The sequence below is a fragment of the Heterodontus francisci genome, chromosome 9 (assembly GCF_036365525.1).
Source record: "Heterodontus francisci isolate sHetFra1 chromosome 9, sHetFra1.hap1, whole genome shotgun sequence".
NCBI classification, from domain to species: domain Eukaryota; kingdom Metazoa; phylum Chordata; class Chondrichthyes; order Heterodontiformes; family Heterodontidae; genus Heterodontus; species Heterodontus francisci.
The window spans coordinates 48,163,801-48,177,363 of NC_090379.1; the positions used below are offsets into that span (position 1 = coordinate 48,163,801).

Here is a 13,563-nt window from a genome sequence, read left to right on the forward strand (position 1 = left end):
GTCCTTTAAATAATCAACTAAAACGCATGCTTAGCAGTTTCTTGAGCTGCTGGTTTTGTCAAACCTTAGGTAAACCTAAGGATCCGTTGCTATTAAACGATTTACATTCTTCTACTGCTTTAGGGTGACAAATACTTTTTTTCTAATCGGAACCACCAAAGCTCCTCTCCCCCACGTAATTTCCCAGTTGCGGAAGAACACTTCCACTGCCACCCTCTGATGGTATAAATAGAGAGCCAAGTAACGAACGGTCTGGGGAGAAGGAGAGCTGGAACCACAAGCCACTTCATGGGAATGAAACACTTTAATTAACAACTTCTGTCCGATTGGAAAACCGTCAAAATTCAGTGGAACGACTGCATTGATTCTTCTGAAGAATTAGTTTGATGAGAAATCTGCGGAATTGGAGCCTGGGTGTAACTCCAAGGTTAGTTCATTTTAAGGGTGTGGGGCTAGCGGGCGGGGGAATGGCGTCGGCAAGTTGGTCCGAGATTACAAGGAAGAAAAGATGGGCTTGCTGGAAATCTGATGTCCAAAAAGACAATCAATAGGTTCTAGCTATTTAAAAAAAAGCCCTAACCGAACCCATAATTGTTTCTAGATGGTCTCTTCTGACTTCTGTAGATTTACCTAAAGTGAAGCGAATGTTCAACTGTATATTTCCATGATAGATCGGTGTGTGTAGTGAAATTGAAATATATGCCAGAAAGACTTTTGGCGGCTGTTATGTTATTGGGTTAATAATAAAAGAACAAGGATTATATATGATAAATAATTATTCTATGGTCTCCTTCTGTGCTGTATCAAACCATAACTCTATGATGTTAATGAGAGACTGTCCTGGGTAGGAGCCTCTATCCACACGTCCCAACCGAACCTGAGGCGCTGATTCCGGAGATAGATTGATACCTTGCTTCTAGTGAGTGTAGGGGTCTGTCTCTGGGGTCCCATGGAACGAAAGGGCATGGGGAGGAAAGTAGAATAAAATTGGTGGGAGAGGTCACGACAGGGAGACAGCGAGAGAAAGTGAAAAGGAGTACCTCAAGGGTGGGATACAAACCTCTCAGTCTGGCATCAGAGTACTGTCCCTCTCCCGTCATCTGAGTGAGGGTGTGAGTAAATGAAAGAGACTTTTTCCCAGGGCGGAAAGGGCTATCACCAGGGGGCATAATTTTAAGGTGATTGGAGGAAGGTTTCGGGCAGATGTCAGAGGTAGGTTCTTTACACAGAGAGTGGTGGGTGCGTGGAATGCACTGCCAGCGTTGGTAGTAGAAGCAGATACATTAGGGACATTTAAGTGACTCTTGGATAGGTACATGGATGATAGTAGAATGAAGGGTATGTAGGTAGTTTGATCTTAGAGTAGGTTAAAGGTTCGGCACAACATCGTGGGCCGAAGGGCCTGCACTGTGCTGTACTGTTCTATGTTCTATGTTCTAGTATGAGTGAATGAATGAGTTTGAGTGTAAATGAGTGACTATGAAAGTGAGTGAGAGAATGACAGTGTGAGTAAGTAAATGTGAGTGTAAAAGTGTGTCAGTTATTGATTGAAAGTGCGAGTAAGTGAAGGTGAGAGAATGAGCAAGAGGATGTGAAAGTGTGATTTAGTGCTGCAGTAAAAGACTGAGGGAGTGAGGGAAGTGATTGTACAAGTGGGTGGATTTCAAATGTGTTAAAATCAGACCCTAAGGGAGTAAGTGAATATGAAAATAATGGGCGAGTGTAACATGGTGTTAATGAGTGAATATGAGAGTGACTGAGGGCTGGATTTTCCCACCCCTATGATGATGGGCTGGGAGGCAGGAGGAGTCAGAATATCATGGAGAGAGGCATTGAGATGGAAGCCTGATCGAGGTTGCTGGAAAGCCACAGTCCACAGTTAAACTTGCTCCACTCAAACCCGTTCCGGTGTTTGGTGTACCCTTTAATAGAATCCTGATTGACTGTGTAGGATCCTTACCCAGAACCAGAATGGGCTATCAGTATAATGGACTCACTATAATGGACTTGTCCACCCAATTCCCTGAGGGTACATATCCATGTTTTGTGAACGGCTCTTTAACGTCATAGAGCAATAAAAAGCTTTGCAGTAAATCATGAAAAAGCAGGCAGACAGGCATGTTGAGACTCAAACTCTCCAGCCAGGAGGTCAGGTTATGCTGCTGTTGCCATTACCAAGTGATCCCTTTAGAGCAAAATTTAGTGGCGCACACAGTGTGACCAAAAGGATCAATGAGGTAAATTATCTGATTAATTCCCCTGACTGCAGAAAGAAACACCAGTTACACCACCTTAACATGTTAAAAAGATATTCTAGCCGAGAACCTGGTCAACCAGTAGGTGTTTGCCAGAAGGTAGGGATAGAAGAGGACAGCAGTGTCAGCAAGGATGAGATAGATGAGGGACCAGAAAACTCACAGATTGAACCCTTGACTGTAAGACTAGCAAACAGAGAATTTGGAAGATTTAAACTCCATGCTGACCTATTTCACTGGACAACCAGAAGAAAGACAGAACCAGCCTGTTCAGGGAGTTTAAAGAAGTGTGTAGGGACCAACCGGGATGCACCTCACTGATAGTTCACTATGTGGATGTGGGAGATACCACACCAATTAAACAAAACTCTTACAGACTGAGCCCTGGCTGTTGGTTCAAGACCACTAACCTTTCAGGTAACAGCTGAAAGTACTATCTAGAGTGTAAGCCAGCAGGGGGCTGTTACAGACAACTGCAGTATAAGATTAATGTGTGGATGTTGGGAAGAGAGTGTACAGAAAGTGTGTTCGTACTTGTCTTGCTTTACCAGGAAAGCAATGTTTAAAAAAAATGTAATTGAAATTTCATTTTTTTTCTGTGTGGCGGAGACATGTCATGTCCAGTATTCATAACTTTAAATGTGGACTGTATTCAGCATAGACTCTTCTAGAACTGAATTTTCCTTTTTTTTTAAATGAACCACAATGGACATTAAAAGGGCTACATAACAGAACTGCCGAAGGCCAGGTGGCTTTTGCAATTGAATGACCATGGGTGGAGTGCCTCCCTTGAATGGACATACCAATATGAAACCATTTGTGGAATTCACACCTCCTATTATTTGTGGTCTAATCCAAAACTCAATATCTATAAACTCCTAGACTTACAGTCTCCAAGCTTGAAACTTAACAAGGAAAGCTGTAAGAAACCAAGTTAAATCATAAGTAGAGGTGAATGGTCACCATCCATCCCCAGTTGTGTAGCAATGGCTTCAAACATCAAATCTTTTAAGTGGACAATAGAAGTATTGCTCAGGTGGTCACATGACAGAAATTAAATACCGATAACAGATCTTATTACTCCAAGCATTGGTGAGAAACTGGTCAGTCAGCAAACAGCTGCAGAGAAATATAGGTGTATAGGAAATAAGAGCAGGAGAAGGCCATTTGGCCTCTCAAGCCTGTTCTGCCGTTCAACTAGATCATGGATGATCTTCTACCTCAATGCCATTTTCCCACACGAACCCCATATCCCTTGATATCTTTAATATCTAGAAATCTATCTCACCAAGGCTTTATACAATTCCAGCAAACATCTTTACTCCCATACTCAAATCCTCTTGCAATAAAGGCCAACATATCATTTGACTTCCTAATTGCTTGTTGCACCTACATGTTAGCTTTCAGTGACTTATGAACAGGGACACCCAGGTCCCTTTGGACATCAACACATCCCAGTCTCTCTCCATTTAAGAAATACTCTGCATTTCTGTTTTTCCAACCAAACTGGATAATTTCACATTTTTTCTACATAACATTTCATCTGCCATGTTCTTGCCCAGTTACTTAACCTATCTAAATCCCCTTAGAAGCCTCTTTCATGCTCCTCACAACGCACATTCCCACCTAGTTTTGTGTCATCAGCAAACTTGGAAATATTACATTTAGTCTCCACATCCAAATCACTGATCGAGGTTGTGAACAGCTGGGGCTCAAGCACTGATCCTTGCAATAAACAGCCTGACAACCTGAGAATGTCTCGTTTATTCCTACTCACTATTTTCTGTCAGTTAACCAATTCTCAATCCATGCCAGTATATTGCCCCCAATCCCATGTGCTCTATTTTTGTTTACTGACCTCCTTTGTGGAACCTTATTGAAAGCTTTCTGAAAATCCAATACACCACATCCACTGGTTTCCCCCTATCTATTCTGCTAGTTACATCCTCATAAACCTCTAACAGGATTGTCAAACATGATTTCCCTTTCATAAATCCATGTTGACTCTGCCCAATCCTACTGTTATTTTCTAAGCGTCCAGTTATCACATCCATTATAATAGATTCTAGCATTTTGCCTCCTACTGATGTCTGTCTAACAGGTCTGTAGTTACCTATTTTCTCTCTCTCCCTCCTTTTGTAAATAGTGGGGTTACATTTTCCACTTCCAATCTTCAGGAACTATTCCAGAATCTATAGAATTTTGGAAGATGATCGACGCATTCACTTCTCTACAGCCATCTCTTTCAATACTCTGGGATGTTAGATCAGGGGATTTATCAACTTGCAATCTCAATAATTTCTCCATACTACTTTTTTATAAATACAAATTTCTTTCAGTTCCTCATTCTCGCTCATCTCTTAGTTCTCTAATATTCCTGGTAGGTTTTTCCTGGGAGCAAACAAGGCAGTACCATTGTGCCTTAAAAGAACTGGCAACCGTGACATCTTAAGATTTCCAAGCCTGTTCCTTTTCAAGTCCACTAGTACAGAAAACCAACCTCCTAATAATGAGACAACAAGCAACTAACTTTGTGACCTGCTGAATATTAATCTCTAAAAAATCCTGCAACAACTTCACTTATACGACTACAGCTATCGAATCCACCTATCTATACTTCAGGAGTGAAAAGGCCTTCTTCACCGGCCTGCAAAGCATGCCTTTTCTCCAGGACAGGCCAAAAATCATGTGATTTACGAACTAGTCCTTTGTTTCTAATTGGTAAAAGTGCACTGTCATCTTGAATGGCTTTCTTTCTTTTGTGTGTCTGTGTGTGTGAGAGTGGTGAGTGAGTGATGGTAGCATTAGTCTTCGGGGTGAATGTGTGAATAAAGAAAAATCATTCTCTTTATTTAAACCCATGCTGCTTGTAATTCAAACTGACCATACACTTAGGGGTTAAGAAACACGCACATCTTCCTGGTGAAAAACGCATTGATTATGGACAGTAAAGGGAAGGGAAGTGGGGTTTCAGTTCTCTCTCAATTCTGTCCACAACAGGAGAGATACAATAGCTGCCATGGGACTACTCAAACAACCATCGAGCAGACCATAGGCCTTCTGAAGATGCAGTTCATATGCCTGGATAGATCAGGTTGTACCCTTCAGTATGCTCCAACTAGGGTCTCGCGTATCATGGTGGTGTGGTGCGCTACAGAGGAGAGGGGCTTGGAACAATAAGGATATCATGGAGCGTGATGTCTCTTCCAATGATGAGGACATGGAGAAAGATGATGTCTAGGCACCCAATGATGGAAAAACTCCAGGAACCACAGGCAAGGTAGAATGAGACACGTGCAACGGAGGCTCAGGATTCACTAATATAGGCACATTTCAGATGATCCTTACCAACAGATCCATGCAATTCAATAAAGCTAAAGCTTTCTGCATCCCTGTTTGCTCTTCCTTCATTGCCCTTACCATGTACCTGCACCTAGTAAGATGTTAGACTGCAGCATGGGGAAGGCATCGACCTCACGCAGTAATATCCCACCCGTCACACCCTTTGATGGAAACAGGGTACTCCAGAAGGCCCTGCGGCCCGCAACAAATGTAAGGACTACTCTTGCCTTGCCACATTCCACATTTATTAATGAACAAAAAGATTGCACTAGCAGCTGAGGTGGAGACAGGCTTGCTTCCCTGTGGCTTCGGATGATCCTGGTCATCGTTCTCCAGCTGCCTGAAGCCTGGAGGGTCCCGACATATCAAGGGCCTCCTGTACATGTGCAGGGGCTTCCTCTGTCATCACAGCTAAGTGAGGCACTGGTGTCACTAACAGAGGGCTGAGAAGCCCCCGTCCACCCCAGGAGCACCCTGAGGAGTCCCCAGATGCAGAAGGCAGCCACTCTTCCATCCTTTCAGGGCACACTTGTATCTATCTGCTCACCTGAGGTGTTCAAGGACCTGGCAGTGAGTCCAGGCAACTTGTCCCCTTCTCGTCCAGCCATTGCTGCACAAAGCTCATGGCTGGTGTACAGGTCTGCATGCATCTCAGCATCCACTGAGTGGTTTGCTGTATATGGCTGTCCATGTGGCAGAAACCAAACACACACACACCAGAGATATGACAGCACTCATGGCCTGGGTGGACTCCTCCGTCGTCCGTGCCAGGGTGCACATAGCCTCTGTAAGCTTCACCAGATGTTCCCACACCTCACACTGGAGCTCCAGCATCTGCCACCTTGCTGACAGCGCCAGAGGCATGTCATCAGGCTGAGGCTCAGTATTGCCCTGGCCTCTCACAGTTCTCCGAGTGTCAGTGGCCTCGGCTGCCACAGCCTCCGTCAGCTGCTTGTGTGCATTTCTGATGTGCTCACCAGGTTGTGAACCCACATCTACTTGCGAACGCATACCCACTGGCGTGAGATTATCTGCACTGGTGGAGGGTGCAGGGGAATATGACGGTGCACCTTCTGAGAGTTACTCCTTCTCCTCAGAGGTTGATGCCTGTGCTCCGGTCACTGGAGCTTTCTGCTCATATTGTTAACCTGCGTGAGAAAAACGAACGATTGGAGGGTAATGTGCATTCTATCACACCCTTCAGCCTACTCCTCCTGTGGAGCTCCATGTGACCAGTAGTGGACATAGGAGCACTATGCCTCATAATCTCCAAAGGCTCTCTGCGCCCATCCATTCGGCCACTCACACTCTCATGTCTCCACCCGTGTCTCTCCATCTGCAATAGAATGGCCTGCATGCTAGCTTCCAAGCTTCAGGGCCTCCTCCTCCATCAGCGTCAGGATGGCAAGGAAGAAGATGCTGCTGCCGGTCTTGGCACTTTCTTTGCCATTGTGCGCAGTGTTTTCCTGCAATCACATTAATGACCATGGTTAGTCACCCACCAAAGACACACACGACATATATGCTGAGACTGTCAATGATGGTGCCACAGGAATGCCTCCTGCATGCAGCCACTCAGAAGCAGCAGTACAGGTGTCACCTCTGATCTTCCGTGCCATTCGCTATGAGGCTGCCTGTTAATGGCCTCATGTGATCTGCCAAGGTGAGTGCACCACACATTGCTTTTCTTACAACCTTACATGTAACTATGCGTGAGAGTGAGATTGGTAGAAAGGGCATAGCCACCTAGTCACTGGCAATGACCAGGCAGCAACATTGCTGCCATTGATCCAAATGCTTCCTCAGGGCCTCAACAGGTGCTTCATTTTTTAGAGGAAAAGTTTCAGAGTGCTGGCAGCCCTTTAAGTATGGTCATAGCACTTCCAGTGGCGTGACCTCACCGCCACCTCAGTGGACGGCTCCTCTGCCTCCCTGCAGATAACTGCCAGTGGCACAGAATTACGATCCCCAGCATGCCCCCTGCCCTGAGTGACAGCAGCTCCCACTTCCAGTCCCGGCAGCAGAACCTCGGGCCTTGCTGCAAAATTCAGTCCTGAGTGAGAGTTGGAGTGGATAACAGAGTGAGAGTGATTGAGTCAATGAGAGTGAGAGTGACCAAGTCAGTGAGAGTGAGCGTAACTGAGTCAGCGAGTGTGAAAGAGTGTGTGTCAGTGAGTGAGCGCAGGAGAATGAGTGGGTGATAATAAGAGTCATAATCCAGGGGACACACAGCAACCCGAAGCAGGTTCCGATCTCAGCACTCACCTCCTCACCAACCTCACACCCTCCTGCAGTCATGTTTGAGGTGGGAGAAGAAGAAAACAAAATCCAGTTCTTGTGAACTCTAAGTGCAACTTAACTACTGTCCTAATGTCTCCCTCTTGGACTTGGTATCAATTGTTTTGTCTGATTATACTCCTGTGAAGAGCCTTGGGATGTTTTACTATGTTAAAGCTGCTAAATAAATATAAGTTGTTGTTGTAAATATTTCTGATATTTGGAGTATGATGGATACAAATTTAATAGACAATGGGGAAAACAGTCATGAAATATTTAAATAATTCTTTGCACAATTGACTTCAACGCCATAGTCATTGGGCTGGATTTTCATTACAGAGGCGGGAAACAGGAACCCGGTCTGATTTTGGGTCAGAAACCAGACTCCTGTGGGAAGCTGATTTAGATTGCAATTTTCAAATGGGTAAGCCCCTGATTGGTATGGAGATGGGTCCACAGAGCCAGTGGGATTGAAAACGGCAGTGGGTCAGATCAAGTGTGGGGCTCATGTAGACTCCTATGGCAGCCATCTACTTCTTGTTCTGAGGGAGAGAGCTGCCTTCCACAGCACCCGAGGGAAGTGAGATGTCACAGGGGAGCTGGAGGGCTAGCACCCGGGCAGGGCAGACCCTCACTTCATCGATGCTGAACTGGATCTAATGCTGGAAGCCGTGAGGGAGAGGAGGGAGGTCCTCTTCCCAGAGGGTGGCAGGAGGAGGCCATCTCATTGTACAAGTGTTATCCAAATCCACCTCCCCTTCCTCCTGCTCATCCCCTGATGAGCTGTCTCCTTCTAGGGCCTCACTGTCCTCAAGGTTCACACCTCTCTGGAGGGCTATGTTATGAAGAGTGCAGTAGACCCACTACAATGACTGAGACTCTTGCAGAAGGTATTGGAGGGTGCCACCTGACCAATACAGGTACCAGAATTGCATCTTCAGAAACCTGATGGCCTGATCATTGATTGGCCTGCTGAGCATGTGGCATTGGTTCTTTTGCTTTTGTGCTTCTGTATGGGGCTCCTGAAGATGGATCAATAGCTATCCCTTCAAGGAATTTCCTTTGTCCCTGAGGATCCATTCATGCACTTTAGGAGATGGAGTGAAGTACTGAGGCAGCCTGGACTGGCGGAGGATGAAGGCGTCATGGCAGTTGCCAGGAAAGCGAGTGGACACATGGAGGAAGCTCGTTGTGGTTGCAGACCAGTTGGATGTTGATGGATCTCACTGGCTGGTTGCTGGGTACCTTGATGGTTTATTGGCAGAAGCAATGATGCCCTGCACCTAGGGGATTCCAGCAATGGAGGCTGAACCCAATGCTCTCTGTTCCTGTGCAGGCCCATCTGTGTCCATGTGGGTGTAGTCCCTGTCCTCCTGAAAATGGCATTTGTGACCTGCCTGATGGCTTGATGAGCTGTCGACTTTGAGATGCCACCTCGGTCCACAGCTGATCACTGGAACTACCCGGTTGCATAGAAGCTTAGGGCGACGGAGACCTTGACAGCTGCAGGTAGGGAACTGCCATGGGGGCCGTGAGGCTTCAGGTCATTGTGAATCAGAGCACACAATACTGAGACCATCTGCTTGGATTGGCATAGCCTCCTATGGCACTAGAGCTCTGTCATTTGCAGGTATCTAGCTCTTGGACTGTACAGCCGATGTCTTGGATAGTGCTTTCATCCCCTTGCAGCCCCCACTGAGCTCCTCTGGCCTCCTGCTGTCCAGGAGGTTGCATCTGCTGCAGCTTATCCTGGCTGCTCTGTCCAATGTCAGAGTAGCCTGTTTCCATCTGAACTCGCTCAGGTGGGCTTTGTGCAGACCTTCCCCTGCCAACCCCAGGTGCCCAACTTACATTTCTCTCTGGTTTCCTGCCACTCGCCACTGTGAAAAGCAAGTCTTACAACTCCAGCAATGGCTATTCTGTGGCACTCTTAAAGCAGCTGAGTTTTTTTTTTGGGCCACTGCAGTATTTTAATGAGCCTTTCTCATAGCCCTCATGGCTCCCTCCCTCCCCGCTATGTTCACATCCTGAACACCCTGTTGTGCTCCCGCCATAGTGTCCTTCATGTTCCCAGCCTTTGGAAGTTAAAACCTGCTGCTAATAAGCCTGTTTATGAGCTCCTCAATGAGCTCAACAGATAAATAATTGGAGGTGTGCAGCTGACCTGTTCCTTCGCTGCCGGTGTCCCTTTAAAAATGGTGTCACATTCTGGAGGTGACAGGTCCCGGTGTCGCCCTCCAAGAACGCGATCTTCAAATCGCGTTCACCTCCTTATCCGCACTCAGCTGGCTTTGAAAATCTGGCCCGTTATCTCCATGTTGCTAGACTTCTTGTTGCCGTTCATTTTTATACTTTTTAAAAATGTTTGATGGAATTGACCAATTCGAAAAACTACCAAGTGAACACCTTCCCTTTTTTTTTTATCTCTTGCCCCACCCCCGCTTTATTTGCTTAAAACCTATTACATTTCTAACTTTTGCCAGTTCTGATGAAAGGTCACTGACCTGAAACGTTAACTATGCTTCTCTCTCCACAGATGCTGCCAGACCTGCTGAGTATTTCCAGCAATTCTTGTTTTTATTACCAAGTGGTAACCTTTTTTATAATTAATGTTTGAATTTATTCCAGAAAAGTAACATTTTCTATGTCTTTGTCATTTAGGCTTACAGTAAATTACAAATCTTTAGAATTGTAGTTTTCAAGACTGACGCTGAACCAGATTCAGAACCATTTGGCTATCTTTGGTTTGAATCATGAAGAAATTTAAGAGGTTCTTAGGTAAGCTTTTGAAGTAAAAGACTACTTTCTCCTCCAAAATGTTCATTTTACAAACCTTCTGTTATTCACTTGAGTAGTAACAAAAATAGTTGATGCAGAGTGGTTCCATACATCTATTGCTTTCTTCAATAAATAAAACAATTTACAAGCGGAGTACTGTTAACAGATTGGACACATTTGAATGTTGGCATGCATTCCTTCGTGTATGTGTCAAAGGGAAAATGGGTTTTATATACACTATTCTTGTCAAACAGCAATTGGCATTGCCTTATATGGTAATTTGTTGCTTAATTCTGAGTAAACTTCAGTGCATGCTTATCCATAGCACACAAACTCAGATTTACATTATCTATTGCAAAAAAATGTAAGTTCCCTTGTCTTGTTATTGTTAATATTTGATTGTTTGGAATATTTGATTGACAAGACTTCAAGTCTCGTCTGCAAGGATGGATCTTTGAACAAGCTGTCTGTTGCTAGGTTGGACTATAATTTTCTCTCTGACTGTTGTTGGCTAGGGTAACTCCAATGATGTATCAACAAGTACTAATAATAAGAAAAATAAGGGATGAATGAGAACAAATATGCAGTTGTCTGTAGCTCAGATTTGGAATAGTCATGATGGTCCTGGCTCAAAGTTTGAAAGCCACTATTAGTTATCCCTTTCCTCTTCACCCCCCCCCCCCCCCCCCACACCCCCCCACCCGCCCCATTTTCTTTTTTTTGTATTTTGACACTTCTTGTATTGCAAAGACAATCAATAATTTTAATTTATATTTTATAAAATTTGCAGACATTGCAGAGGGAGGCAACAAGGAAAACACAAAAAAAACCTCGTCAACACAGAAAAATGTCACTTCAAGAAAAAATCTCAAACCAAATGCTGAAACGAAATATAATCCATTAAAGGCATGCCTTTCACCATTTTCCCGCAATAAAGCATCAAACACAGAAGAGGCACTGGATTCAACCGTTAACATTGTGGATATTTTAGGAATCAATGGCAAGCTCTGGCATTCTATAAAACTGCTATCAGGTAGGTCTTTCTTGGTTAACACCTAAAGGAAGCTTACTGGTGATGGTTCCTTTGTCAGCACTAAAGCTTTAAAATTGCGAATGTTCAGGGTATCAAAGTTAGGGCACCATCTTCCACAACTTAAAGGCTGGAATTTATCATCGCCTTTCTTTTAGGCTTTGATTCAACAAACATCAGGGTGTCTGTTTTTAATTGGAAGGCATCAAGAACTTTTAGCGGATCTCTATTTAACCACTGCCAATCTGGGAAAAGATCAATTTCCCACCTAATCTATCTTTCCTAACCTTTTATCCCTCTATGTCAGAGTTCATTCCTTTCCCAGGTTACTACACCTCATTTTTGAAGGTAGTTATTCAGAAAAAAATACACGTGACAACTTTACTTATGGCTGGCCAACTGGGGGTGAAGATGCCTTATCCATTTTGAGGTCCAGACCTCATTTAACTTGAACTAGCAAGCCGCAGGCCCCTAATGGGTGTCTTGGTACATCATGCTGGTTTCAGATTGGCCCAATATGAGGCAGCCCAAAGGCTGCTGAGTCAGTAACAAGGCAAGTCAAATGAGGAGGCGGGGCCGGGGAGCACTCCGTGCAGCAATGGACTAAATTATTTTTGTGATGCCCAGAGCAGAACTCTTGTTCCTCCTGGCTCCACAAAAATAATGTACATTGGACCTTTCTAAGGCCTCTATCTCCAGTGAAACTTGTCAGAAAGTACACAATGAACATTCCAACCAGTTCCATCTGAAAATGACAATTGAAGTTCATGTATGTCACAGGAGCCCAGTTTGCATATTAAAAGCAACCTTGGTACATAGATACCAATGACATAGGTATGAAAAGGGATGAGGTCCTGAAAGCAGATTTTCAGGAGTTAGGAAGGAAATTAAAAAGCAGGACCTCCAAAGCAGTAATCTCAGGATTACTCCCAGTGCCATGTGCGAGTGAGCATAGGAATAGTAAAATTGATCGATTGAAAACGTGGCTGGGGAATTGGTGTAGGAGGAAGGGCATCAGATTTCTGAGGCATTGGGACCAGTTCTGGGGCAGGTGGAACCTGTACAAGATGGAAGGGCTACACCTTAACGGGACCGGAACCAATATCCTCGCAGGGAGATTTGCTAGTGCTGTTGGGGAGGGTTTAAACTAGTTTGTCAGGGGCATGGGAACCTGAGGAGTAGCTCAAATTAGAAGGATGTAAAACTGGTAATAGGAGGTAGAAAAGTAGCAAGTGATATTTGAAGGCAAGCGAAACAAAGGCAAGCATCAACTAGACTTAGAATGCAGCATGTCAAGAAGACATGATTAAGGGCACTCTACCTGAATGCATGCAGCATTCACAACAAGGTAGATGATTTAGAGGCCCAAATAGAGCTAAATGGGTACGATGTTATTGACATAACAGAAACGTGGCTACAGGGTGACCAAGAATGTAAACTGAATATTCAAGAATATTCAACATTTAGGAAGGGCAGGCAAAAGGGAAAAGGAGGTGGTGTTGCACTGATAATAAGGGATGGGGTCAGTACATTAGTAAGGGAGGATCTCAGATCAGAAAAACAAAATGTGGAATCTGTTTGGGTGGAGCTAAGAAACAGCAAGGGGCAGCAAACATTGGTAGGAGTTGTTTATAGGCCAAAAAGTAGTGGTAGTGTGGGGCATGGTATTAATTAGGAGATTAGAGAAGCATGTAGCTTGGGTAATACAGGAATCATGGGTGACTTCAGTGTGCATATAGACTAGGTAAACTGAAGGAGCACTAATGCTGTGGAGGACGAGTTTCTGGAGTGTGTTAGGGATGGTTTTCTAGTTTAGTATGTTGAGGAGCTGACTAAAGAACAGGCTATTTCAGGTCTAGTATTATGTAATGAGAAAGGGCT

The 13,563-nt window shown here is 44.6% G+C and overlaps 1 protein-coding gene across 2 annotated transcripts in view; it reads left to right on the top strand.

Annotated features, from left to right (window-relative positions):
* The first annotated feature begins 202 nt into the window (after positions 1 to 202).
* LOC137373729 (tumor necrosis factor alpha-induced protein 2-like) overlaps positions 203 to 13,563 on the top strand; it is a 53,746-nt gene continuing 40,385 nt past the window's right edge. Inside the window, exons 1-3 of one of the 2 annotated variants that reach the window (XM_068038973.1) lie at positions 203 to 427; positions 10,536 to 10,652; positions 11,443 to 11,685. In XM_068038973.1, the coding sequence (XP_067895074.1) occupies positions 10,628 to 10,652; positions 11,443 to 11,685 (268 nt within the window). In that variant the 5' untranslated portion in view covers positions 203 to 427; positions 10,536 to 10,627. The remainder of the gene's footprint in view (positions 428 to 10,535; positions 10,653 to 11,442; positions 11,686 to 13,563) is intronic. The other variant, XM_068038972.1, reaches the window with a different exon arrangement.